This window comes from Scomber japonicus, chromosome 9 (genome assembly GCF_027409825.1).
Source record: "Scomber japonicus isolate fScoJap1 chromosome 9, fScoJap1.pri, whole genome shotgun sequence".
In the NCBI taxonomy this organism is placed as follows: Eukaryota; Metazoa; Chordata; class Actinopteri; order Scombriformes; family Scombridae; genus Scomber; species Scomber japonicus.
Window position 1 is genome coordinate 34,910,804 of NC_070586.1, and position 26,216 is coordinate 34,937,019.

General features: G+C 39.6%; 1 protein-coding gene across 1 annotated transcript; it reads right to left on the reverse strand.

The window, feature by feature from the left end:
- Positions 1-239: 239 nt before the first annotated feature.
- LOC128364535 (olfactomedin-like protein 2A) lies at positions 240-25,854 on the reverse strand. The gene is made up of 8 exons (XM_053325083.1): positions 25,638-25,854; positions 16,077-16,340; positions 14,633-14,740; positions 14,360-14,536; positions 12,755-13,001; positions 6,486-6,764; positions 6,085-6,270; positions 240-2,570 (listed from the first exon to the last, which is right to left on the reverse strand). Exons 1-8 carry the CDS (start codon positions 25,704-25,706, stop codon positions 1,966-1,968), a joined length of 1,935 nt encoding a protein of 644 aa, XP_053181058.1. The 5' UTR covers positions 25,707-25,854; the 3' UTR covers positions 240-1,965.
- Between the last annotated feature and the right edge of the window lie 362 nt (positions 25,855-26,216).

Consider the following 26,216-nt stretch of genomic DNA (forward strand, 5'->3'; position numbering starts at 1 on the left):
CTTTCAATGTATTTTGGGATTAAGATCAAGCAGAGCGTGGTAACCTTTACCCCAGAACTCATAAGAGCTTGGTTAACCAGAAATCAGAAGATCTGAGTCACTGGTCATCATTTCTTCAACACAGAATGGTCAAGGCGGGTCCTGCAATCCCATGGCATATACTGGATCACTGCGGATTGATTTATAAGGCTCACAACAGACTTTCATAATGGAAATTTTATTTCATAGCATAGACACACACACAGCTAGTTTCAAATGTTGTGTTATATTTCATGAGTATGTATAAAGATTTGGCAGTTGAACACATTTCTTTATTGGAATCAGCAATCCATTTTTTTAATAAAGTTAACAAAACACTCCTGATAATTTGAAAATTCAAAATGATGTAGCTATGAATGATGGAAAGTGTGCAAGACCAATGCACCACTATACAGTGCTGTAAGAGTTGTGTGTCTTAAAACTTAACATTTCCATTATGTGCCTCACGCAATACTGTCAGTCATTGTCAAAAAAAAAAAAAAAGGTTTATGGTGTCCATTATTGACCTTGGCACAGCAAATGGCACAGTGCACATATTGTACGAGCATGACTGTACAACATATTCAATAACTGTGACAAATGTCAAGTGATTATGCACGTTACAGACAATGACAAAAGCTGCATGCTTTCATACAATGACATAAACAATAGAAAACTGTTGTATGATATTAATTGTCAAATTAATTCATGTAAATACAAAAGCTTAGAGACTTGTGTACATAGGATTTTGGAGTTCATATTATATTCAACACACCCCTCAGAACAACATCAACAGTACAGAGACAGGAAGCATCATGAGGGCGGAATAACAAACGAAGTAGAATCATGATCAAAGTGCTTGGTGACAGGATGGAGTTGATGGGCAAGTGAAACAATAGCTCATAGTTTAGTTTGACAAACATTTCTCAGTATTAGAACTACTCTGAAGGCAGGAATAATCTCATTGGTTGAGTTAAATGCCAGTGGGAGGAGCTTTGTAAAATATTTGAAGCCCGCTGAAAAGCAAAAGTTAAAACATGAAGCATGAAAGATTAGGATACCTGGTTGCTACTCACTGCAAAAATAAGAGATGTAGCCATGCAAAATTATTATTATTGTGTATTATTATAGCTATTTTGGTCAGCTGACCTTGAAAGTTCAAACCAATTGACAACCACCATGGCTGATTACTAAAGGCAATTAGATGCTGGCTTCAGTTAGAATTGATTGCATTGAACTGATCCATTGAAAAGCATTAGCTGATTGCCATCTGCTGTCTCACTCATGGTTTATAGTCATTGACTCGTAGATCAGCTTCTGGGATACCTGCTGACTAGTAACTTCCAAAAATACCTTAAGTATTAATTAAGGCTTATGTTTGGGATGGTGCTATCTTGATTGACATAAACCTATTTCTCTCAGTTGTGGTTGGTTTCCAGACCTCAGTAATGACCAACATGGCATCTAATGGTAAATCTAACATGCGTGTCAAAGTATCTCCTATCAGAAATTAATGGGCCATATCACAAATATTATCTGTGTTTTTAACACTCTTTCCTTAAACTATTCAAGCTATCTGTTTGCTAGTTAGCCAGCCTGCTGACATTCCATGAATCAACATGTAAAGAAATCTATATAAGCTCTGCCCGTTGAGCTTCAACTCAACCCGTAAGATTATTTCCATACTTCTCTATCCATGCCATTGGCATATTGTACAAACACGTCCTAGTACATGTTTGTGACATGTATGTTTGGTACACTGTGAGGTCAGGTGTTTGAATAGCATGCATTGGTACTGGAAGGCTGGTGTAGGTTCATCCTTTGTCCTGTTGAGTCCAATATGGCTGCTTCTAGGCTGTCAAATACTGAGCATCTTCTTTCTATTTAGGTGCCATACTGGCAGACCTACTGTGAGATTATTGTATTTGTGGCATGAGCTAGCTGTGCTCACTGGTCAACAAAGGTTACCCGATATGTGACCTGATGGCCATTGTCCCAGGCATACAAAACCTTCTCCTTGGGGTTGTAGTCAATCTGTGTAGTGAAGGAGTACTCATTGATGAAGGGCAGGCGTGGGATGGCATCACTGTTGGTGTGGGTGTCATAAGCATAGTTCACCTCACCTTCCTTCTGGTTGTACACATTGACGGCATACAAGACGCCACAGATGATGAAGCAGTTCCCGTACGAGTTCCTCTTGAGACCTGTCCTCCAGGTGGTTTCCTTTTTCAAGGACAGGTCTCCAGGGTCCAGTTTACTGATGACGATCACCTCTTGCTGGTTGTAGTCATAGTCCATTGAAGGGTAGATCACCCACAGGCCGCTTTCATCCACTGCAAAGTCAATGTCCGAATGGCCACGCCATTTCCAGGGGGTGGTGTCCTCATATACCACATCATGCAGCAATGTCCAGGCAGCCACGTATCGCATCCTCAGATCGTACTTGATGATGTTCTTGGTGAAGGCTCTGTTGTAATAGAAGGCTCCATTGTAGACAACATGGCCTGTGCCTATCCAGTTGTAAGGCAGTTTAAAAAGGTTGCTCCACCGGCCTTGAAAAGACAAGAATATTACATTAGCTTTATAAATTATGAACCACGGGTGAATACCCTTCTTATTTGCTAACGACTCATGCCATTGCTCAAAACAGAACAATATGGAAGTGTCACTGGTTCACTGGTGGCTTTTACATCATGCCTCCAATAAAAGCCAGCCTGTTTAAATCTATTCAAAAATCCTTCTCATCACACCTCATTTCCAGTCAGTTCAGGATTTTCTGGCTCCAGTAACTGCTAAGACAGAATCACTAATTAATGATCCGATCCCTCCACAGTTAAAGGAAAACAAGTCAAGTACACAACCCCTGAAAACCACAACTTGGCAATTTTACATTTTAGTTTTTGTACGAATTAAACAATCAAGATAGCTTACAATGTGTTGATTAGGGAGCTTTAGAAGTGCTGGTAGAAACCAGGCACCAACTTATTTTTTATGTCTGGACAAAGCAAGACTAGCCAGTCTTCATACTAAGCTAAGCTAGGCAAACAAGCTGCTGGCTGTAGCTTTATATTAGCGTACAGACACTGGACTGGTAGTGATCTATTTATTGTATCACCACAAAGCCAACCAGTACTTTCCCCAAAATGGTTAACTAACATCTCATAGAATAAAAAACGGTAAGACAGCTATAAGGTTACCCTTGCATAACTACACCATGAAGATCAGTATCACACCTATGTGTTGAAAGAACATGGTCTCAGCTGTGTAATCAGTATTAACACAACATTGAAAGGAAATGCTGTTTTATGCTCAGGACTGTAAAACTTAAAACTGTCTTGCAATTTGCTTTTGAGGCCTTGAGACTTGACTTCCAAAAACAATTCTTGTAGAAAGTCCCCATGGGCCAACTTGTGGTAAATTTAGCTTGTAAGGAAATAACTTTAATAAAATTAAAGTGATGGTGATGTGTTTGGTTAACAGTCAGACTAAATAAGCAGAATAAAGTCTAGAAAGTTGTTCTTGCAAAATAAAGTAAACTGCTTCAGGATGTTCTGTTGTGCTTATGAATGTATTATCCTTTACTTATTATGATTTGGATACATTTTGCTGTGAGTATGCTATCCTCATATTGTGCCCTTCATAGAGCCAATGACAATGTTTTTACAATACCAGACTGTGTACAGACTGGCTTCATGTGACAGTCACACAGTTTGTTTAGGAGTTCACCGCTGAACAAACACGTTGTGTACTGTAGGTGTGATTTTCTAATCACATCCTATCGGCTGTCCTAACCTTTCGACCTCAGGAAGTGTGATTTAGATAATGATAATAAATGAAAATCCCAGTGAAGGACAAAAACAACGCATAGTAAAACACCTCCCACAACCCCCATCCCTGAGGCCAGCCCACACTCTTAATCCCTCTCTGCTGTGCCCAGTTCAAAGGAGAGGCCAGCACACATGTCAGAGAACAGCAGGCATCACCGCCACTCACCAAGATATCTAGTCATCCGCACACAGCTGTGAGCTCACTGCACTGCGGGACACCTCACATGTAAGTGCATTTAGAAAGACCATTGTCCAAACATATCTAGATCAACAAGCCAAGTCCTTAGAGGGGAGATCATCTTAACTCTCTTAGAGAGTGTAATCCAATTCCTCAGTTGATTTGGATGTGGAAGGAGTTGATTTTCCCACCCACTGGAGCCATGAAACTACCAAGACCTGCATTCCACAGATCTCATCAGTCACACGGAGCTCATTGGATAATCAAGATGAATCAATGTCAACAATGTTATTAGAAAAAACAAAGCTACAAATTAAAACCTTGTAAGAATTAGGTCAGTATATTTGGGGTGATATGTACCTTTTTAAGTAAAACGTAATTCATCAGTCAACCCAGAGACCTCAGAGGTCTCTGTTAAACATCTGTAAACACTAAAATGAAACCTATGAAGCCGCTAACCCATCTAAAATATTACAGCATGGTGTAAGAATGGCTGCATTTAAATGTTGAAAAGGTTGAATTTTAGTAACATCAATCCTAAAGTATTGGTATTAGAAACCATCATATTCATAGTCATTAAGGCTTTTCAAACTTTCTTAGCCCTAAATCCTAAACTAGCTATAGCCTAGCTTAATGTAATTCCTCAATTGCCTCTATCAACCCAGGCTAACAGTAAGCTTAAGGGCAGATATAGTTGGACAACAAATGTTCCATTGCTTAGCCATGGCCTAAGGATGTTGTTCTAAGCAGATTAGATAGAAATTACATGGTGGCTTGTAGTTTATTAATGTTAATGTGGAGTATTTGAGTTTGTAGAGTATTATCATTTAGATGTCACAATAACTCTTTATGGGTCAGACTGATAGATATTGGCTATATAGAGATATAGATATTTATATGTATAATTATGTAAAGTACAGATGTAAAGGAGGGGGTGTTCAAACTTGGATTGTTGCAATAGTATGCAGTTCTCTTTGAATCAGATTTGATCTGCAAATACCTGGGCATCACCCACTTAGATAATACAAATTAAATAACCCTATTCGAATGCTACGTAAATGCAGAATAGATCATTTACATTAAAGACTACGAGCCCAAGTGTAAAATAGTGATGTGTTGGTCACGACTGAATTGGCTCTATGAGCCAGCTCCTTTATGTGAATGATGGGAGCTGCTTTTTTTGTTGTTGTTGATGGTAACTACCTTGCTTTTGCTTGCTGTAATTTACCTTGCTTAAAAGAAAGGTGCACACGCAAATTAAAACGAGGCTGTGGGGTGGATCTGATATCTGCTGCCAATACACTGGAATGGTATTTGTGTTGTATTTTAAAAAAAAAATCAAATTTACAACATACAATATTAAGGGCAGATAATAGCACAGGGAAGAAAGAGGATCAGCCCCTCTAAGCTGAGACACTTACTTAGTGTCTTTATTAATGTCAATCTACAATTAAGACAATCTAACACTGTTTCACCTTTAAAACAGTTTGATGCTGCTGTTTTGCAACTTGTAATTTATTTTATCTTCATTATATGTTTCATTTTGAGTGATTTGTGTGGAATTGTATTTGTTTTTGGTAGTTTTTAAAATCTAATTTACAACATTAATATAAATAAATTGTTAATACACTAATACTAGTGTCTGGTGTTACACATTAATATCTTTATACTAAACATAATGTAAAATAATGGTAATCTGGAAATGATTAAGTTTAGCATAAATATAGTAAATAACTATTGATATCTTTAATTGATATAAGTGCACACATACCAATCATAGGTGGAAAAAAACAGTTACATTTGGCTGAATTATAAAAGCCAGAAGTAGTAATTAATGAATTCTCTTCTTGGTAAACTGAGCCAAATGATCTGGTTTACTCAAAAGAGCCAGAATTCCCATCACTAGTGTAAAGGGGTCAGTATGCTTTAAACAAAGTGCCTGTTGGATTGTCTGTCAGCACCTGAAATCTCTCAGACATCAGGGTGGGGGTTGGTGGGTGAAGGGGTTTAAGTCTGACAGTCTTTGTTAGCGTAGCATGAAAAGACCCAACTAAAGCACACCTTGTTTAAAGTTTTCCAAGTTGCGGAACTCCACCAGATTGTTGCCGTAGTAATAGTTAGTGACGTAGATCTTGGAGTCTTTAGCCAGCGGATCCTTCATCCAGGCCCCTTCGTTGCGCCCATAACTGTGCTGCTTCTCTGGTTTCTCGATGGATGCTAGAGTCCCTTCACAGTTGAGGATCTTCCCTGCAAAAAAAAAACAAAACGTGCATAACATTCAACATGTATGCCTGGGAAAGAATGACTTGCCTTAACACGGGCTTAAATCGATTTCACACTCATACATTTCTTGGCAACGTGAAACGACATGCTTATCTGCTGCTATATTGGCCTCTGTCACTGCAGTCGCAGCCTGAAATAGAATACTGAGTGTATTCACGGGGGCGTATTTTAGCATGTACCGGCTCTGTGAAGAATGGGCCGGCTGTTGTTGTTGGAGTTGTCCAGCAGCAGCACAATGGTTGGAGCTGGTCTCTCATTAGCTGCTGAACTCTGAGTGGCGACGGTAGTGGATGCAGTAGTCGACGAAGTAGTGGTGGCGGTAGTTGTGGTTGTGGTTGTGGTGGAAGCTGTGGAGGCGGGGGGATCAGCCGCAGCAGCTTCCAGTACCATTTCAGCACCTCCGTCCTCAGACTGGCTTTCCTTGACATGATGGACTGTGTAGGTTTTGGCAGAGTGGTCTATGAGGGGAGGAGAGAAAGCTGTGAGTGAGACCAGGAGATAAAACAAGCAAGAATCTACAACTCTACAGAGCTAGATTTCATTTAAAATAAAGCAGATGGCCAAACAAGGTCAGTCAGACTCGAGGCTGAGAGGCGGTGAGACAAAGTAACACTGTTAGCTTTTTATAGCTGTAAACAACCTGCTCCTTGTTCTTGTTATTGATGGTTACACAAGGCAACCATGACAGAGTAGTGAGTAGAAACATTATCTCTCAACTGTCCTTCATCTGTCTTTTATAAAGAAGTTTTAAGTCATTCCATCAGTGGACTGTACATATTGTATGTGTCTTTTTGACAGTGGGAGACGTATAATAAAATCTGCTGTGGTTCCAGAGGGTTCACATCAAAGGCAGCACATTAGCAATGCAGCACAGAGAGAAAACCAGTTTCCTCCCTCTGCCCTTCTTTCTCCACTTTCCGCCTGTTGTGCTGTCTTTTTGATTTAACTGGTTTCTTAATAGAGCAGACAGAGTGGCTTTTAAGAAAAAAAGGGAGGAAGTTTGTAAAAACCACAATGAAACATGCCTCAGAAACTTAAAAATGATTATGGTTTTCAAAGGAGAGGGTTAAGACCTCAGTGTGCTTGTGAATAATTGATTGTCAGATTGTTTAACAGCCGGTTATTGTTTATTAACTTTACACTATTTAGTATATCCCTCAGAGGCGTGCTGCTGTGGTGCCGCTAAGTGTGTGAGATTTTTTTCTGACAGTACACTGCACTGCTTGTAACGTCTAATGCCTGAGTTTGTGCATTCTCGGTTATTTCCTGTTTTATTTTGTAATCGCCTTTGTCTCTCATTTCAGAGATATTCACTTCCTGTCCTGCATTTCCCGCCTTGTGTGTGATTATCTGCCCCTCCCTGATTAGTGTCACCTGTGTCTAATTATCCCACCTTCCCTTCCATGTGCTCTGCTTTGTCTCTGCCAGTTCGTCTCTTCAGTTTCCTGTGAGCGTCCAAGCCTTTTTCTAATGTATACTCCTTTTAAATTTGACCCAGTCTTCTGCCTTTTGTTATTCTGAAACCTCTGCCTAACCAGACTGCCTACCTGTGTACCGAACCTGCTTATCATTAAACTCTTTGGATTGGAACTATTTTTTGAGTTGAGTCTTGCTCTGGAATCTGGTTCAATTGTCATTACACTGCTCACTTGACCTCTTATCTCTTACTTTATTTATTTATTTTCTAACTCTGCTTACTGTGTAGATGTTCTTTATTTTACTATAAATGATCTTTATTTTATCTTATATTTATATATCTATTGTTTTACTGCAATCACCAGGAGTATGGTATTTTGTGGCTGGAATGACAATAAAACATTATAAAATAAATAAAATAAAAATTCAGTTTGTCATTTAAAACTATCACAACTTTGTCCAAGAAAGAAACTAAAATCAAATAACATTTGAAATGAAAACCATCACAAAATATATTCCAGTTGTCATCAGTTAATGAAACCAAAGCCTCAAGGGAAGAGGATAAAAAACACAAATTATCATTTTACGGCAAAATCTTATTCAAACGACTAACTCTGTAATCACACATTCTTCAGTATCCTTCACTCCTAAAAACTATGTCTTCTTTAGAAGTTGATTTAGCTGTTTAACGTGTTAATGCTAATAAGCAGCATCTTGCATATTATTACATTATATCTTTGCCAATCATGTTAGCTAACGTTATCAACTCTTTGAAGGACAAAAAACTAAATGTCTCTACAATCCTGCTGAAAATTAGATAAGAAATGGCAGCAAAACAACTGAGACCTTTTCCACCAAATTAGGATCTATGTTCCCTACATTCCCACAGCACAGATTCCATTCCCTTATCCACATAACGTGTTGTTGCCCCCCTTAGGGAAATTCATTTTTCTAAGCTATTTTATTTTCATCTATGAAAATGCTTGAAAGACAGTTTAAAGTCTTTATTGTATTATCAAACTTAAGGAGCATAGGGCTGTGGGAACATCGAGCTTTAGGAACATAGGGCTAAGGGAACATAGGGCTGTAGGAACATAGGACTGAGGGAACATAGAGCTGTAGGAACATAGGACTGAGGGAACATAGAGCTGTAGGAACATAGGGCTGAGGGAACGTAGTTCAACACAGTGAATTAAAGTAAAGTATGCATTGTTATCCCCATTTGTACCATTCATTGAATCTACTCCTCTAAGGAAAGCAGGGTTTTTGCCCTACCTTTGAGTGTGGTCATTTGGAAAGCCTTTTTTAGCATTTAAACATGACGGATTGTATGAGCTTGCACTTATGAGGCACACACTTAAGCCTTTACTTTCTGTAATGGTCTAAATACTTTAAATACAACCTCATAAAACACAGAATCCTGTCCATCTTTTGGAAAATCTGTGTTATTTCCCTTCAAAAAACCATTTTCGTCAACTTGTTGTTTATAACCAGATTCTGGCATTAAGAATCACTCATGGTCTTTAATTTAAAAAAAAGACAGCCGGCTGAATCAAAGTTACTCTGAACAGAGAGACAGGCTGCTCTCCTTCTGTTTTTATACACTGATGTCCTGTGCTGCCAGACAGATGTGGGAAGATTACAGCAGTGCTACATAAGCGGTGCATCTTCCTGACACGCATGCTCTGAACACATGGGCCAGATGAAGGCTGGAGCACAAATAATATTCTGTCAAGATTTTATAATAATAATAAAGGATGTTTCAGAAAGCAATTACGTGTTTTGAGATGTGTAAGACATTTTAATGGTACCTGTAATTAAACACAAATTTCACAACCAAATTCCAGACATAAATCAGTTAATAACATCCTATCTCTGGTTGAAGCGTAGCAAATGACTCTAAGTGGAGAGAACATTTGCTAATTGTTAACTGATGTGACCGTTTGTGTTTAGTAATGCAGATGGGCTGCACATTGCACAACTTATTTAGCTAAAAACAGATAAAAGACTGCTTTGTAATATTTTGTTGTTGTGATGCAGATATTTTAGTCCTTTTTAAAGGACCAAAGGCTTTTGATGTTCATATGTCCAGTTCTTTGTACTTACCATCACTGTTAACAATTTTGATCTTCTTTTATTGTTGTTGTCATAGCGACATTCTAGTTGCATGACAACATGGCATTAAAATAAATCTATTTGTGCTTAATACTGCGCTGTCATGCAATGTAACATTTTCAAACATGTGACTGGCGAGGATCTCTTAATTGACTACAGATACCTTAATCTCAGTGTTATAGGGCAACAGACTCAAAAGCAACCAGTGGTTTAAAATGCATTCAAGTTTGGGAAACTTAATAAAAACTTAATGAGTGTTTAACATTTTCCTCTTCTAAGTACATTTATTCAAATGCTGTACTTAAGTACAATTTAGGTATTAGGTAATATTAGGTATTTGCTTTTAATGTTACATAATACTTCTACTTCATTTCAGAGTGAAATACTGTTGTAATTGTAATGTTTTTAGTTTAGTTCTGGGGCAAAATCTGGGCTCCTACTACCATCCTTCAGTGCTACTATCACTACTATGCTGGAATTATAATTAAGACATTTGTGTTTGTGCTAATTATGCTCCAAAATGATGGAATACTCAACCTAAAGCTATAGGATGTGGGCTCTGTGATCATTTTTTTAAAGACAGCTGGAAACATATTTATTTAATCTGCCTTTTAATTAGTTTTTACAAATTGTCTGATTTTATTATTTTATTTTATTATTTCATTGCATGTATTTTTATTTTCCCTGTAAAGCACTTTGACCTACACCCCTTGTATGAAAGCGGCTCTATAAATAAAGTTTATTATTTATTAATTTGATTAAACACAGTTGTTGCAAATATAAACTGGAACATTACAGCTATTTAAATTAGATTTTTCTGCAAGGCACCTTTACAAGACAAGGGCACATTTGCAATTGCATTATCCACATTTTTCAGTTAGGGACTCCAGATTTTTACAGGTGAAACTGCCCTACAGTATCTAAAGTAGTTAGAAATTATAACTCCTGACCATATCAGACATTTGAATGGTGCTTAACTATACCATTATAGAACTAGACCATTTTACAACTTTATTAGTAAGATGGCAGGACAGGACATGAGGGGAGAGAGAGATGGGGAACCTGAGATGCTGTTGCTCATGGTTATGCTGCATAATTAGTACTTTTACTTGTAATGGCATATTTTTAAAGGTGCAGTGTGTAGGAGTTAGTGGCATCTAGCAATGAAGTTGTAGATTGTGAAACACTGAATACCCCCACCCTCATCTTCCAAGCATGTAGGAGAAGCTAAGGTGCCCACAAAAAGGCCCTCTCTCTTACCAATGTTTGGTTTGTCCACTCTGGGCTACTGTAGAAACATGCTGGTGACCCACCCCATATGTAGATTAATAATAATAATAATAATAATAATAATAATAATAATAATAATGATAATGATAATGATAATAATGCATTTTATTTAAAGGCGCCTTTCAAAGCACTCAAGGTCACATATAAGGCACATATAACACAACAACAGTACATCAAACAATATAAATCAGGTGACATTTAGTGCAAAGATAAAGAATAAATATGAATGTGACTACAAAGTGCATTAGTACGATTAATAAAAGAATGAAGATTGCATAGTTAGTGAGAGACAGAGTAGGCCACTCTGAATAGGTGTGTTTTCAGGCGGGATTTAAAGGTGGAGACAGAGTCAGAAGTGCGAATGTCTGGTGGGAGAGAGTTCCATAGGCGGGGGGCAGATCGGCTGAAGGCTCTTGACAGATATGATGGTGCCAGGTTGTGAAGGATCTTGAACGTGAGGAGTAGGCTCATTCTAAGGTAATAAAACACACTAATTAAAACATACGTAAGAATATTATATTTAATTTCTGCTGGGGCCGTTCCATTAGATGGCATTAAATTTTACACACTGCACCTTTAATAATACTTTTACTTCTTTTCAGGTAAAGAGATCTGAGTGCTTCTTCTCAGCTGCTATAAAAATGTGAGTAGCTGAATTTGTAATGGGGCATTGCAGGAAAAAGCATGCAGGTGCTTCAACTTTACTGGGATGAATAAAGATTTTTTTTTTTAAGAAAAGGCATCCTGCTCTTTTCTAGAGATTATGGAAATGCGGCCAAATGGTTTCAGTGATTTGACAAGGGTGGCTGGGCTCGCTGAGACTCACATACATGGCAGAACACACGGTCTGACAGCGTCATGTGCGTGTGCCCTGAGCAAAAGCAGCATGCCTATTCACTCAACTAGACTTAAAGAGGATTGGAAGAAGTCAGGAAATGTTTTCTCTGCATTGGTCCGGGTCCCCACACATTGTTGTGAGGAGTGAGGCTGAGGCATGTCATGAACATGGCAGCGCTCCATTGAGACAGCATTCCATCAGTTCCATGTATTTTGTCAATAAAAGATTTGGATTTCCTGCTCGCCGAACGCGCACCAGCAATCCTCCAATCCGGCGCTCACTAGGCCAGATTTGCTCCAAACAACACGAGAATAAATCTTGTATTGAGAGGATCTCGTGTGGCACATGGCTACGGATTGTCTGTTTTATTGCCTTGCGCTTGAGTGTAAAGTTCACAACACAATGAAACTTATCTCACATTTGTGTAAAACAACAATCTCAGAAAAACTTTATACTATCCCCAACTGGAAGCTAAACCCGCCTAAACAAAGATCTCGACTGTGTTTGTGAGACATGCAAACCCCTGGCGGCTGCTTGGGCTACGCATGGCTGATGATCCCGAACCAGCCAAGTGTCACGTGAGGTCAGATTAGATTGCTGAAGAAACTCATTTGGATCATTTTCAACACCCACAGTGGATCACGCACAGATGATCGCACACAGATGGGAGTGGAAACTCAGCTGAAGTGTTAGCACAATGTTTGCTTTAGCACAGAGAGAAGGCTTTCTATGAACACAGCCTATTCTGGGGAGAGTATACAGTGTCCCTGCCAAGCTGAAAACTCTCACCTCCTCTGTGCTCATCCTCATCCGTTTTGGCAGCCTTGTAGTATGTGATGCCCCTCACTACGCCAGGCTGGTGGCCAACTACCTTGGCTTTGGCTGTAGGGTCAGGCTTGACCGGCTTTCCAGGTTTAACGACCTCTTTCTTGGGCTTTACGACCTTTTCCTTGGGCTGTTTGGGAGGGGGTTTGGATGCGGGGTTCTTTTTGTTGGTTACTTTTACAGTCTCCTTGGTTTTCTCATCATTCGTATCCTGTGAACATGGACAATCAGGGTTATGTCAGCGCAGTTGGAAACATCGGCAAGCAGGTGTGTTTAATATACTTATGAAACAAAGTGAATTTTGGCTTTGTAAAGTTTTTGTGTGCAATATTGTTAAAATGATGTGTGTTATCCCTACTGCCAAAGTTTCAAAGTGTGTTAACAGACAACATACACTATAATAATCGTACAAATGATACAAATGATGCATAGATTTCTACTATGCTACTAAAAGTGACATTATTACTATTGCTCCAAAGCATCAGTGCACTAACAGTACCAAGTCCATTTCTAAACAGGTTTGAGATTAAGCCTAAACTTAGTCCAAATAATAATATTACTACTATTACTACTAGTACAACCACTTGCACCACTACTACAAGTGCAACAATATTATAAATTAACGCTTTCACACAAGCTGTTTTCTTATATATGCATGGATTTAGATGGATTTAGATGAATATAAAGCGATTTGTTTGATGGCATAGTTGCACTTCAGCCACCACAGTGGACACTAGTGTGTCATCCCATACACTACCACTTCATCTGCAGGAACTTTTTTGGTTGTAAATCAGTTCAAATATGTTTTTTCATGCCTATAGAGAAATTTAAAAAACAGGGAAAAAAATCCTGACTGAGGTTATCATAATTCATGCATGGAAGGGTTGACTTATAATGTGTGATACTTTCAATGTGTCACAGTTGATAACCAAGAATACTAACAGTGTTTGTTGGTAAGACTTTACTCTCTTACCCCTGTTTAGAATTGAAAATCAGGACATAAACAGTTCATGAATTGTTTATAATTAGTTTGTTTAGTTTAGTTTAGTTTATTCAGTTTATTTAGTTTGGTCATTAAACTCATATACACATGTATAAATAAGGTATTGTTCCATTAGAAATAGTGATAAACCAAAAATAAAAAAATAAAATAAAAGTAAAAATAAATAAATAAATAAATAAAGCAGTTTCTGACTGAAAAGATGTAGGCTGAAGCATTTGCTTATATCACTGACCCTTTTACATTAGTCATTCAGTAGATTGCTATGTACATAACATATATTGCTATATACATAATACACATATAATACCACAGTGAAAATATACACATCTTTCCCTTATATGAATGCTGTAATGAAATTATAAGCAGGATCTTTACATGTTTATTAATATACAGTATTTGTCACCAATACCACTTATATGAAGAAATGTCTTTTTTTATTTCTACAACTGTATTTTTCCATCAATAACATCTGCTAACAACCACATAATAGTATGTTAAAAAACGATTTATTAAATGTTTGTACATAGCTTATAAATGCTAATTAGGGGGACTTTTTCTGTTCTAACCTGTGCTTTGCTCTCAGAAGCGTCTTTCTGAAGCAGCTGCAGACTGAGGCTGGAGATCTCCTTCTTGATGCTCATCATGATGTTGGAGTAGTTCTCATATCTCTTAAACTGGTTGGTGAGGCTTGTCATGCTGTCCCGGACAAATTCATTATCTCTTGTGAGGTTCGTCTTGATCGTCTGCAAAATAAAAATCATAACTTGTCTCCAACTGACGCTTTGAATATAACAATATGACGATGTACATGGCTGTGTGTGTGTGTTTTTTTAGCCTACCTCCTCCAGGGTGTTCATCTGAGACACCACCTTGTTGATGTAGGAGTGGACTTTCATTAGATCCATGCTGTAAAGGGTTCCCTCGAGGAGGTCCACCATAGATTGGAGCTGGTTATTTGTGCAGTAATAGAAAGAGAAGCCAGAGTTATTAACCATCTCCTAAACATAAAACTGACAGTTTTATGTTACTCTGTTCAGCTGAGTGGGACGGAGTAATTGCTTAAGTGCCCTCCCAAAAGATTTGTCTGATTACCACTATTGACAGCCACACTGTCAGCTCTCAGCTCTCTCAGAGTTCATTCAGAGTGCACCTCAATCATTTTATACCTTTCCTTCAGAGATTTATTGGGTTAATCTATAGTTAAAAGTGGAATCAGATCAAACATCTGGTACAGCCTTTTTCTTGCATATGGTACATAGCGTGCTTTTGAAGCCTGTGAAAAATGAAAGTGTGCTTTAGATGTGCAGAGGTGTGCTGACGTGTTCCCAAAAGATGTTCGATGACGTGCAACCTTAGCCAGATCACAGAGAGTTGGATAATCATTTTTTATGCTTTAAAGCTGGAGGGACAAAATGAGCTTATTACTCTGTCTGGAAGAACAAATTCTCGCAGCTGGTCAAACTTTTATAACAGTAAAATCTTAAGTGTCTTTTTCTGTCTGACATTTCTGTATTATGAGTTAAAGTAAACACTGCTGCCTCTACAGGCTGATTGTGGGGTTTGTGAGTATTTGACTTGTTAAAAATGTAATCACTTCTGGTGTAGAATAAACATTTTTAGAGGAGACACATCAAAGAATTTGCAGAAAGACTTTCATGAATCATAGTGATGAATATACTTTTAATTATGTATTTGAAACGTTCACTGCTTTGAAGCTCCTATTTGTAAGCTTTCATTAACCCCTTGTGATGAAATATGTTGCATCCAACACACACATTATGCAAATTTAAAGGATCGGTGCGTGGGATTTAGTGATATCTAATGGTGAGGTTGCAGATTGCAACCAACTGCATACCCCTCCCCCTCAGCCCTCCCTTGCAAGCGTGTAGGAAACTATGGTGGCTGCGAAACATGCAAAACATGAAAGTCCCTCTCTAGGGTCAGTGTTTGGTTTGTCCTTTCTGGGCTACTGTAGAAACATGGTGGTGCAATATGATGGGGCAATATGGCGGGCTCCATGGAAGAGGACCCACAACCTATGTAAATATGAAGCAGCCATTGTAAGGTAACAAAAGCACAATGATCCTTATCTTCATGGGATTTTACACTAATTAAAACATACTTATGATATGTATAATTATTAATTTTAATTTCTGCCACTAGATGCCACTATATTCTATACACTGCACCTTTAAGCTAGCATTAAATAATTTTTCTACACACAAAAATGAATCACATAAATACAGATAGGTAGATAGATAGATTTAACTTTAATCTTCTCACCTTTAGTAACTCAGGGGCCTGTTTCTTCAGCTTCTCCATCTTCCACTCGTTCTCACAGGGGTTGAGGGAGGACGGCGGTGCCGTGCATGAGCACTTGCAGTCAGATCCAGAGCTGACCGTTTCCACTGTGTAGAAGTCTTCCACACGTACGCTGCCGCTCCGCAGCCTCAGGCAGGCGTCCTTACTTAGAGGACGCATGATGCATTTACAGCGGCAGTCCGAGCCCTCTGATGTCATACGAACGGGCTCTGTCTCACCAAAGATCTGACAGAGAGAGTGTGAATTAGCAGGAAACCAAACAGAAAAAAATGTGTTTCATGTCCTTTTTTGCCATTTCAGTATAATCATCCACTCATAAATGTCTCTTAGATGCTTCAAGTGGAACTTTCTTTATTGTGGCACAGTTCTAAACAAGAGGCCTCATGGTTGAGCAAGAATTGATCAGACTTGGATATCAATGACCAGACCTCACACTGTTTATTTATCCAACCCCATAAATGTTGCAGATTTTGAAGGTATATGCTGATCTGTGCTGTTCCTTCCCCCAGCAGTTGTCCCATTCATCTATTCCATTAGTCTAACCCCTGCTGGACTTCCATGAATAATAAATCCATGTTTTATTGTAGGGAAACAAAAGCAAGGGAGGGAAAGTGATCCTGAGAAAGAACCACGTGCTTCCCCTCTTTTTGAATGTTGTAGCGGTGTGTGTGTGACTCAGAGGAAAGCCTCAGAGACAAACATAACTCATAAGGATTCTGCATCACCAGCTGGCCTTTGGCTGCCATGTATGATGACAGAGCTTTGGCAGGCCACGGTCATAGCTTACTTAAAAAACAGGAAGCAATGCATGGCAGCTCCAGCAGACATTCCACACAGTTCCTATGTGAGACGAGCGCAAGCTGGCACGCAGAGGAGACGGCTTTCACGCAAGCATTCGACGGTGCAGATTTACTGCATGTTTGATGAAATGTTCAGGTGGTGATGGTGAGTTGGCAGACTGCATTGCACAGAGAGAGCTCTGTGAATTTCTCAACTTCGTCTATAAAATTTAATCCCTTTTTCTTTTTGTGAGAACTTCACTAGCTGAGGACTATGCCTCCATAGCTCATTGGAATAAAAGAGTGTTCGGCGAAGTCAAGCAAATTTTACAGGTGTAGCAATTGCATATAAAGTCGGTGCAAAAACACGAGGACTGGTACTGGGCAGGGGAAAAAATGGTACAAAGACACCTACACTGGAGTTGAAGATTTTCCAACTTGAGCAAGCTTTTCAACTCATGTTTATAACTGTAGAAAAACAAGTGAAAGAAAAAGTAGATAATCTTAAACGGGAAACCTGATTCCTGTTTGAGTTGAATAAACACAGACTGAAAAAACACTTTTTTAGATAAGCAGCAATGTTGAAATTCAAGTAAATATTGAATATGGAAACTGCAATGAAACTTGGTTATCACATTTATGCTGCAAAGGAGACAGAAAACACCTAACCCACCGATCTTGGAGACACTATATTTTTAAGGTTTCAACTGTATCCTCTACTGTGCACAATGACTGAAAAGATGAGTGAAACAGAACCGATATTTTACATGTTTCCATCTAACTTTTCATACTACAAGAAGTCTGCAAAACGCCTTCTACATGCATATAATTTTGCTCCTATATTGCTCACCACAATGTTCTATTTCTCATTGGTTCTTGTTTTCAATCCATGGGATGCATCTTCTCCCATCATTTCGAGATGGGAGTCAAGATTCTAGGATCCCATGTTGGAGGAGGTTTAGGCTGTTGTCTCTGTGAGATTTAAAGGGTCTTTATAAACCAAAGGACATGCACACATATGGTATCAGCTTTACCAGGAACAGAGATTTTTCATTAATGAGCTGTGGTCCTATCCTCATATGACTGCAGTAAGTAGGTAGGACTCCAAATATATGATGTACACATTTGTAGACATTGAGCTCCCAGATAGGATGGATATGAATGCACCCTATTAACTAGTTTGTTTACAATAGTTCTTTTTCATAGCAGACTTTTGCCATAGGTCAGTGAAGTATTTCACTGAAAGGACTGAGAGTTTTGAGTATCAAGTTTTGAGTGTAAGCTGTAAGGAAATTTAGGGATTTGGAGGCACTGTTCGGCAAGATAAAGTCATGGAGGAAATCCTCTGGAAATCATCTCTTTGCGAAAGTATCCGAAAAAGTACACAAGAGTACTCCCTGATCTGACTAGCAGATGTAAAGTGAAACACATCAGCTCTGCAACAACGATAAAATTGTTATAAATTATAAAGGAGCAACAAAGTCTTTACAGCAGTTTCTGTGGTGTCAGTAAATTAGGCTATGTATTGATTTACACACCCTGTGGATTATGTACATTTAATGCAATTAAGTATTACTCAGAATATCTGTTAAACAGGTGTTTTATGTCTTCCGTAGCTCTGTGGGAGCTTGGTTAAGCCTAAAAAAGTAAGTAAGTCTAATCGGGCTTATCCCAGCTTTGGCATGGAGACGACAAATGTACAACAGAAGGCCAAAAAGTTGGGGCGTAGAGTAAGAAAGATGTGGGCTGTGGTCGTATTGGCATTTATGAGGCTCAAATAAGAGAATACTATTGGTTGCAGGATGCTATTGGAGCTTGATCTATACTTTGTAAAAATCAGGCTTTTTTCAGCCTCTGCTGCTCTAATTTTGACCATTCTTTAAAAAAAATCTGTCTTCTGTGAGTCAGCCAATTTTATAGAAGTGCAATACCAAAGTGCATGGTTGGTAAATGATGTAATTTTATGATTTAATCTATATAAAGTGATTTTTTGAAATGGTGTTACAATTTTGTCTGTCTTTTGGCAGTGCAGCAGCGGACTTAGTGAAGGTGAGGGGTGGTGGAAGTGAAGTGGTGTTGGTGGTAGTGGGGGCTCATTAGTGAAGGAATGCAGGCTGAGAGTGATGGGGGGAAGATGTAGAGCAGAGCAGGGTTGCTTTCCCCCGCCATTACTGCAGACATACTGTGTGGGGTGGTGTGGAGGTGCGGGGGGTGGCGTCTGATACTGGGGCAGGACTCCTGTGTGCAGAGCCAGGGCCAATCCTGACACATGTCAAGCGAAAAGGCAGCAGGATGACAAATGCTACAGCCACATGAAAACAGAGTGGATTAGCAGATTAAACGTCTTTAGCGGAGGCTGGGCCCACGGCCCTGCTGAGCTGCATTGTTCAGCCACAGTCGAACACTAACTGCTCCATAGCAACACCAGCTTAAGTTGCTTTAAGTTGGAGAAGTCGGAGAAATTCCAGCCAGATTTACTTTAGCACTTGGTGTTTTGTCGAGTCAACAAAGCCTAAATTCTTACCTTGCAGACTTTACCGAAGAGCCATTTTGCATCGCTTTATCATGAAGAATCTGTATCATTCTGCCAATCAGAGCGACTGCCTCCTCCTCCTTCTGTCAAATCACATGTGCCGGTACGCCTAACTGAGCGTCCAGCATCTCATGCTGAGCTGACCTACCAGCATGAGAACAGGCAGCGCAATTAAGAGTGCTAATAATTAAGAGTACTGGCTATTTAATGCAGCCTTTGAACTTTGAGTCTTTGGCTTTGACCTCTCAAGTGCAGTCAAGTTTCAGGTCAAAAAGAACAGGGCTCAACTGATGAACTCATGTCTGCACAATGGGAGGAAAAGACCCCGCGCACCGCAGAGAGCCCTATTAGATCAAGCACTGTAGCCTGTAACGGCTAACACACCCTGACAGTGATGAAGTGTAACCCCGATTGTGCTCAGGGTTGCTAAAAACACAAAATGTGTCACACAATGGCTGGTGTATTTGAAAGCCTTTTCTGGCCTTGGAGTTGAAATCAATGTGTTATAGCACCGGTCATGTTGTATCTGCAGCCATGTTCACATAAACAAGGATATCCTTTGCTCTTAGCACTTTGCCAGCTTGTAATTATGGAGGGAACTGTGTGGTGAAAAAGGCCAGTGGGCATTGCAGGTGTCCTGTGGCCAAACTCAAATGTTCAGCTGCATGTTCCAACCTTCTTTAAACTTAAGCGATTCCTGTTATGACCTACGGCTAAATCAACCCCTCCTGCTTGTTGTTTTTTGAACTATTTTCCCACAAAAGCCACCATGAATACCAATTCTAATCAGTCTTAAGCCCATCAAGCCTTTAAAGGATGGACTATCCCTTTAAAATCCACATCATCTCCTGTCAAGGGCACTCAAGACCAAATACGGGGTCTGCATTCCAGTCCCAAAGAGTCTGCCTGATTTTTAATCTAATTAGCTGTGCTTATGATAAACAGTCTTACTGTGCCACTGTAAAGATTAACATGGTACAAAGGGGGGATTCTATTAAAGCCTTCAGTCTGGAGATGAACTGTGAGGTCGGTGGCCAAGACGCCAAGCAAAAACACTGACATTAGCACAGGGATGTTAATTAGCCGAAAACAAAGGGTATCAAGCTCTCGCCGCTTTTGGGGGTACACATCGACATTCCTGCTGGGTCTTTATGAGTAGAGCTCCTAATAAAGACCCAGTAAAGTCAGTTCACCTCAGATGCTCCTGAGACCGACCAACACCTGATTGGACATACTGGCTGTTCATGGGGAGTTCTATTTACTGAATTCTTGCGAGGTCTGTTTATATGTGGAGATAAGTTCCAAACTTAATATCGCCAGCACATCATGACACTCAGATTAATGAGATACTCATATATTGCAACATAAATTAACTCTTCAACTGTTTTTTTTACATTTACAAAATGTAGAAAAACTACTAATCCATGCACAAGATTATATAAAAAGATACTTCCCTAATTACTAGTGTGTGTCTATGTGACCTCAACCATGACTGGAATGACATGAGGTTGCCAATGCCTTGTCCCCAGATGATTTGGTACAACAGATGTTTACGGGAGATGTTAAAAAAGCTGAAAAGAGTTTATCAGTGAAGGATATCGTTCTCCATGATGGGAACAATTTATCAAGCAAATTTTAAAAAAAGAAAAGAAAAAAGAAGAACATATTAAATGTTTCAATCCAAAATGCAGAGTGTCTGGTGTAACCTACAAGAACAAGTACTGACAGAGATAGTGCAGAAATATAATCATAGCCAGAATAAACATTGTTTAGCATGACAACTTTAATGGTAGGAGAACAGATAAGGTTACTCTTATGCAACATAATGACATATTTAGTTGTTACTGCAGCAATGTAACCTAATCTACATAACTGTAGTCAGCCATTTCTCTACAGGATTTGCTAGAAAACAACACTGACATTGGATAATTCTGCAAAACCCTGGATTACGTCCAATGCCAATATGTTTTAGCTGTCTACAATATCTGCACATGGCATAGTTAAGTTTAGGGGACTCTGTGGCAAATATACTATGGTTAACATATAGATATGATGAGGGTTAAGAAACTTCAACATTTGGTGAAAGAAAGTTAAAATTGGTGTACTCCCAATGGACAGACATAAAGAAAAAAAAACAGAATCAATCCAGCAGTACCAGAGATATTGTCTTTTTTTTATTCCATGAGTCCTTTGTCCTTCAACTGTATTTGTTTGTGTACTAGCTAGAGATTAGTAGTGGGCTATAAAAGTCTGGTAACCTCACTTCTTTTAAATCCATACCCTAGGGTTTTTTTCTTTTTAAAACATGTAGTCTTTAGCCCAAACTGACAACTCCAAGTGACATCACTTGAGGCAATGTATCCAATTTCACACAGTTCCCACTGGAGGTTTATACATTTTACACACATGCAGTAGTCCTCCTCAACTTCTGGAAACTGGACTAGATGTGTAAAATTGGTGGAACTCCCTTTAATGTTAGGGAAAGATAGCATTCACCAATCTAAACTCCTCTTTCAAAACTTCCTGCAGTGGTACCAAAGATGGAGAAATGGACAGATCGGGTGCAGCATTGTCCAATATTAAAGTAAAACCTAGGGATACTGGACTGGGACAAACCCTGCAGGGAGGACATGGTGAAAACAAAGAGTGCTGCAAGTCTTGACTGCTTCTACTTTTGCATTTTACATGTAAGAATACAACTGGACACAAGGGTCAACTGATCTGTAAAAGGTGAAGATACACAGGGAGATGCAGCTGGAGAGCGATTTCATAAGATTCAACATACAGTTCTGTACTGTAGACTGTAAAAGAATGAGGACAAGCTAACTTTGAAACGTATCTGCGGTCGTAAATCTTACTTTCAAAGACTTAAGGGATCTGCATGGAGGGAGAAAATCACCCAAGCTATGTGAATGAAGACATGAAAGACTGAGAAAAAAGGGCCAAGCATGCTTTGATATGCACAGTCCTCAGTGTAAATGTGGCATGTGTAATAAAAAACAGCACTGATTTGTAATGGCTTGAGATAAGAACCAGGAAACCAGGCACTATTTACTGGTTTTAACCTTTAAACAGTGGAGCTGTTAGTTACTGTGTTGTTCAAGGTTCAGGAACATGAGAACATAGATGAGAGGAAGCCTAAAACATATACAGTAACCAATGTTCAGCATTTTATACCAAAGCCAACCGATGTCAGACCTGTATAAACCCCCTGGTCATGCGCAGGGTCACGAACTCGGGTCGAATGTCAAATGTTCACCCATTCACACCAAACACCGAAAAGTAGTTCTTGGATCATTGCCTCTGTGTGAAAGAGGTATTAGTCCTCATCTTTTCCAACAGCTTGCAGCTCTGTTTTAACCACAAACACTGAGACATGACTTGCACACTGATGATGTTGACCCTTCATCAAGCCCCATGTGACATCCCCAATTAAATTGTTGGCATAACACGGCATGACAAAAACTTCACTTTATACACATTGTGGCACTCGTGTAAAGCAGCGAGGCACATTACAGAACATATCTCATCCATCTGAGTTGCAGTGCTGCAGACTGAGCATCCCAGTCTGCTGTCTCCATCTCTCTATCCCCTTGTTGACCTCGCACCGATTTGTCCTCGGGGTTTTGTTGACAACCAAAACACGAAGCAGGTGCACGCACTGGTTCCCACGCCACCCCGCGGTGCCCTCCGTGCCCTCCTCTGAGAGGGCTTTGTCTCTCGGTAATGCCACTGCCCCAGTGTGGCTACAGAGAGTATGACTGGACATCTACAGAGACGTATGAGTGGATTTAGAAGGGGGTTGATTAGGGCTGAGTATTGTTTAAAAAATTACAGTACTTCATTTGATACCCATCATGTGAATAGAAACATTAAATGACATAAAATGCCATCACTCCTCCACATCTAAATGATTAGATTTTTACACAAATACATTTTGAAAGTCTTAAAATTTTTAATATTTATTAATTTTTATATTTATTAACTGAAGAACACTTGTGTTGATTGGCTATGAGCAAGTCCATACAAAAAAGGTTAAAGGTATAGAGTTGTGATACCCAGCCTTAGGGTTTTTGTGTGGAGACGTAATGTATCATGGTGTAGAGTCAAAGCCAAAGATCAACTGATTCTAGAGTTTCTCATCAATATCAATGGTTTATTTTGATATATGTGTATAGTTTTAGTGACTTTTTCAACTCCACAATTTTGCTTTTAAAGTTAAAAATGTCATTTTTTATCCATACACTCTCTCTCTCTCTCTCTCTCTCTCTCTCTCTCTCTCTCTCTCTCTCTCTCTCTCACTCTCTCTCTCTCTCTTTCTATCTGTCTGTCTGGGTGTGGTGCACTGCTTCCCTCCTGCTGCCTATCGAGCAGCACACCTGCATCCCATCCACTCTTCAAAGCTGCAGTCTGTATACTTTGGCTCGACACTCCAGTCTTTGCCAGACTGTACGAAGAGCCCGTGTGGTACTTACGTCACAGCCCGAGTCACTAGCCTGCATCTGTCTATGTTTTTCTGCATGTGCATCAGCTTCATTACCCATCTGACGTCTTTGCCTGCCTGCCTCGCCCAGCAATGTCTAGCCAGACAGACAGCTCAGCTCTTGCCTCACATGCTCCACTGTTGTTCAGGCACAACTCTCCAAACCTCCATCTCTGCAACTTCTCAATAAAACTGCATTTGAAATGTTGTATGCTGTTTGTCTTGACTCATGCTTTTTGGGTCCAAACTTAACCTCACACTGTTGAAGACTAATTATTTTAGTTTATTTATCCTTATCTATCTATCTATCTATCTATCTATCTATCTATCTATCTATCTATCTATCTATCTATCTATCTATCTATCTATCTATCCATCTATCTATCTATCTATCTATCTATCTATCTATCTATCTATCTATCTATCTATCTATCTAGTATTAACACTATGTCCTCACATACAACTGCTATTACTATTACTACTGGTGCTGAACTACTGCGTCTATAATTGTTACTAGATGTTCATTACATGTCCACAGCTGAACATCCACCTCCACCATCATCATCCTCTTCTTCTGCTTTCAGGCTTTCCACCAGATGTTGGAAACTGGCTGCAGGGATTTTCTCCCATTCAGCCACAAGCACATTAGAGAGGTCCAACATCTCAGCATTCCACTTCATCCCCAAAGGTGTTGGACATGAACTTCTTCCACATTAAACTGGGAACAACATGTTTTATGCCTGTTTTGTGAACAGGTGCATTGTCGTGTTGAAACCGGTCAGAGCCAGACACAAACTGCTGCCATACTTTTGTTTATAATATTAATGTAAGATTTCACATGGACATCCCTGTTGCCACTATAGTGTACGACAAACACTAATCTACCATATGCTGCTACTATTCCAGCTGTTAATAGTGCTGCAGACTGCTACTGCTACTGCTACAATGTTACTGCCTGAATGCTGCTGTGAAGACCTCATATTACTACTACTAATATTATAGGGGGGCTTTACTCTTCACTGACCTACATCATTTGGCCACTATCACCATATCCAAAGTGGTCAGTTGTTGACAGTCACACACCATACTTGGCCATACATAGAGGCGAAAGAGCTTCTGGTGTTCATATCTGTAATGTGTACTTGCCTTCTGTTATTGTGTGAGTGTGGATGTGTGTGTGTGTGTGTGTGTGTGTGTGTGTGTGTGTAGAGGTGGATTAGGCTGAGGGAGAGTGAGGGGTTACTGGAGTCCAGCAGCTGTACAAACAAGGGCAGTCAGATATTACTGTTGCCCCACTGAGTGCCATCTCTCCCACACTCTGCTGGCAGCATGCCTGCACACATACACACATTGGGGGTATCATTACATAAAGCAATTGTTACCCGTGTCACACTGCAAGCCTTCATTGGGAGGATTACCTCCAGTCCTAAAAAAAATGACACATAACCTGAACCATCTGCAGAAGACAGAAAATGTAAAGGTCTGGCTTGGAGGAAATTGTTAGGTAGGCCTATTGGTCAAGTCACTTATCTGTCTGAGGCAGAGGCACCATGGTATGGGACATGATACATGATGCAGGTAAGAGGGGAGGTACAGAGCAACTTGGTTAAACATTTAATATTACTGACTCTGGACAGTTTGGATTTCAATACAGTAACACAGTGCAATCATGTATGGGAATCCTTGGAAATAAAGTGAATAATAATCCTCCTCGTGTCTCTTCTTACCTTGCTCTGTGAGGACGCATCCTTACACAAAACCAGCAGGCAGGCGAACAAGTTGGTGTACCTCCACATTTTCTCTCCTGAGTGTCTGTGCGTAAAGTTCAGAAAATCCAAAAAATCCAAAAACGACCCTCACTGCATTCAGTCCATAAGGTGAAGTCTGGTAGCGCGCCTACTTCAGCTCCATATCAACTTTACGCAGGGAGGATCATACAGTGTGCGTCCGTCTGTATGGATGTGCGCTCTGTGCTGTGCGCCCTGTCTGCACCGCGCGCTCTGTCCGCAGCTAGGAGCAGAGTGCTCATCATCTGTCATCCTCTGTCCTCCCTGATGGGAGGGGTTTACAAACACGCGCGCGTGCACACACACACACACACACACACACACACACACACACACACACACACACACACACACACACAGTATGTATGTAGTCTGCTCGGCTCGACGGGGTTTTATAATAATACTGATAATAATTATAATAATAATGATAATAATAATAATAATACAGTTACAATCATACACTTGTGTTGTGTGTGTACGTGTGTGTTTTTCCTGTGTGAAGCACTTTAAAATACTATA

Excerpts from the sequence above, each read along its gene's own strand:
- LOC128364535 (XM_053325083.1), bottom strand. The coding sequence starts at position 25,706 with ATGTGGAGGTACACCAACTTGTTCGCCTGCCTGCTGGTTTTGTGTAAG. Across the intron at positions 14,537-14,632 it reads AGATGAACACCCTGGAGGAG|ACGATCAAGACGAACCTCAC; the intron begins GTAGGCTAAAAA and ends TTTATTTTGCAG. Across the intron at positions 6,271-6,485 it reads GCCCATTCTTCACAGAGCCG|GGAAGATCCTCAACTGTGAA; the intron begins GTACATGCTAAA and ends TTTTTTTTGCAG.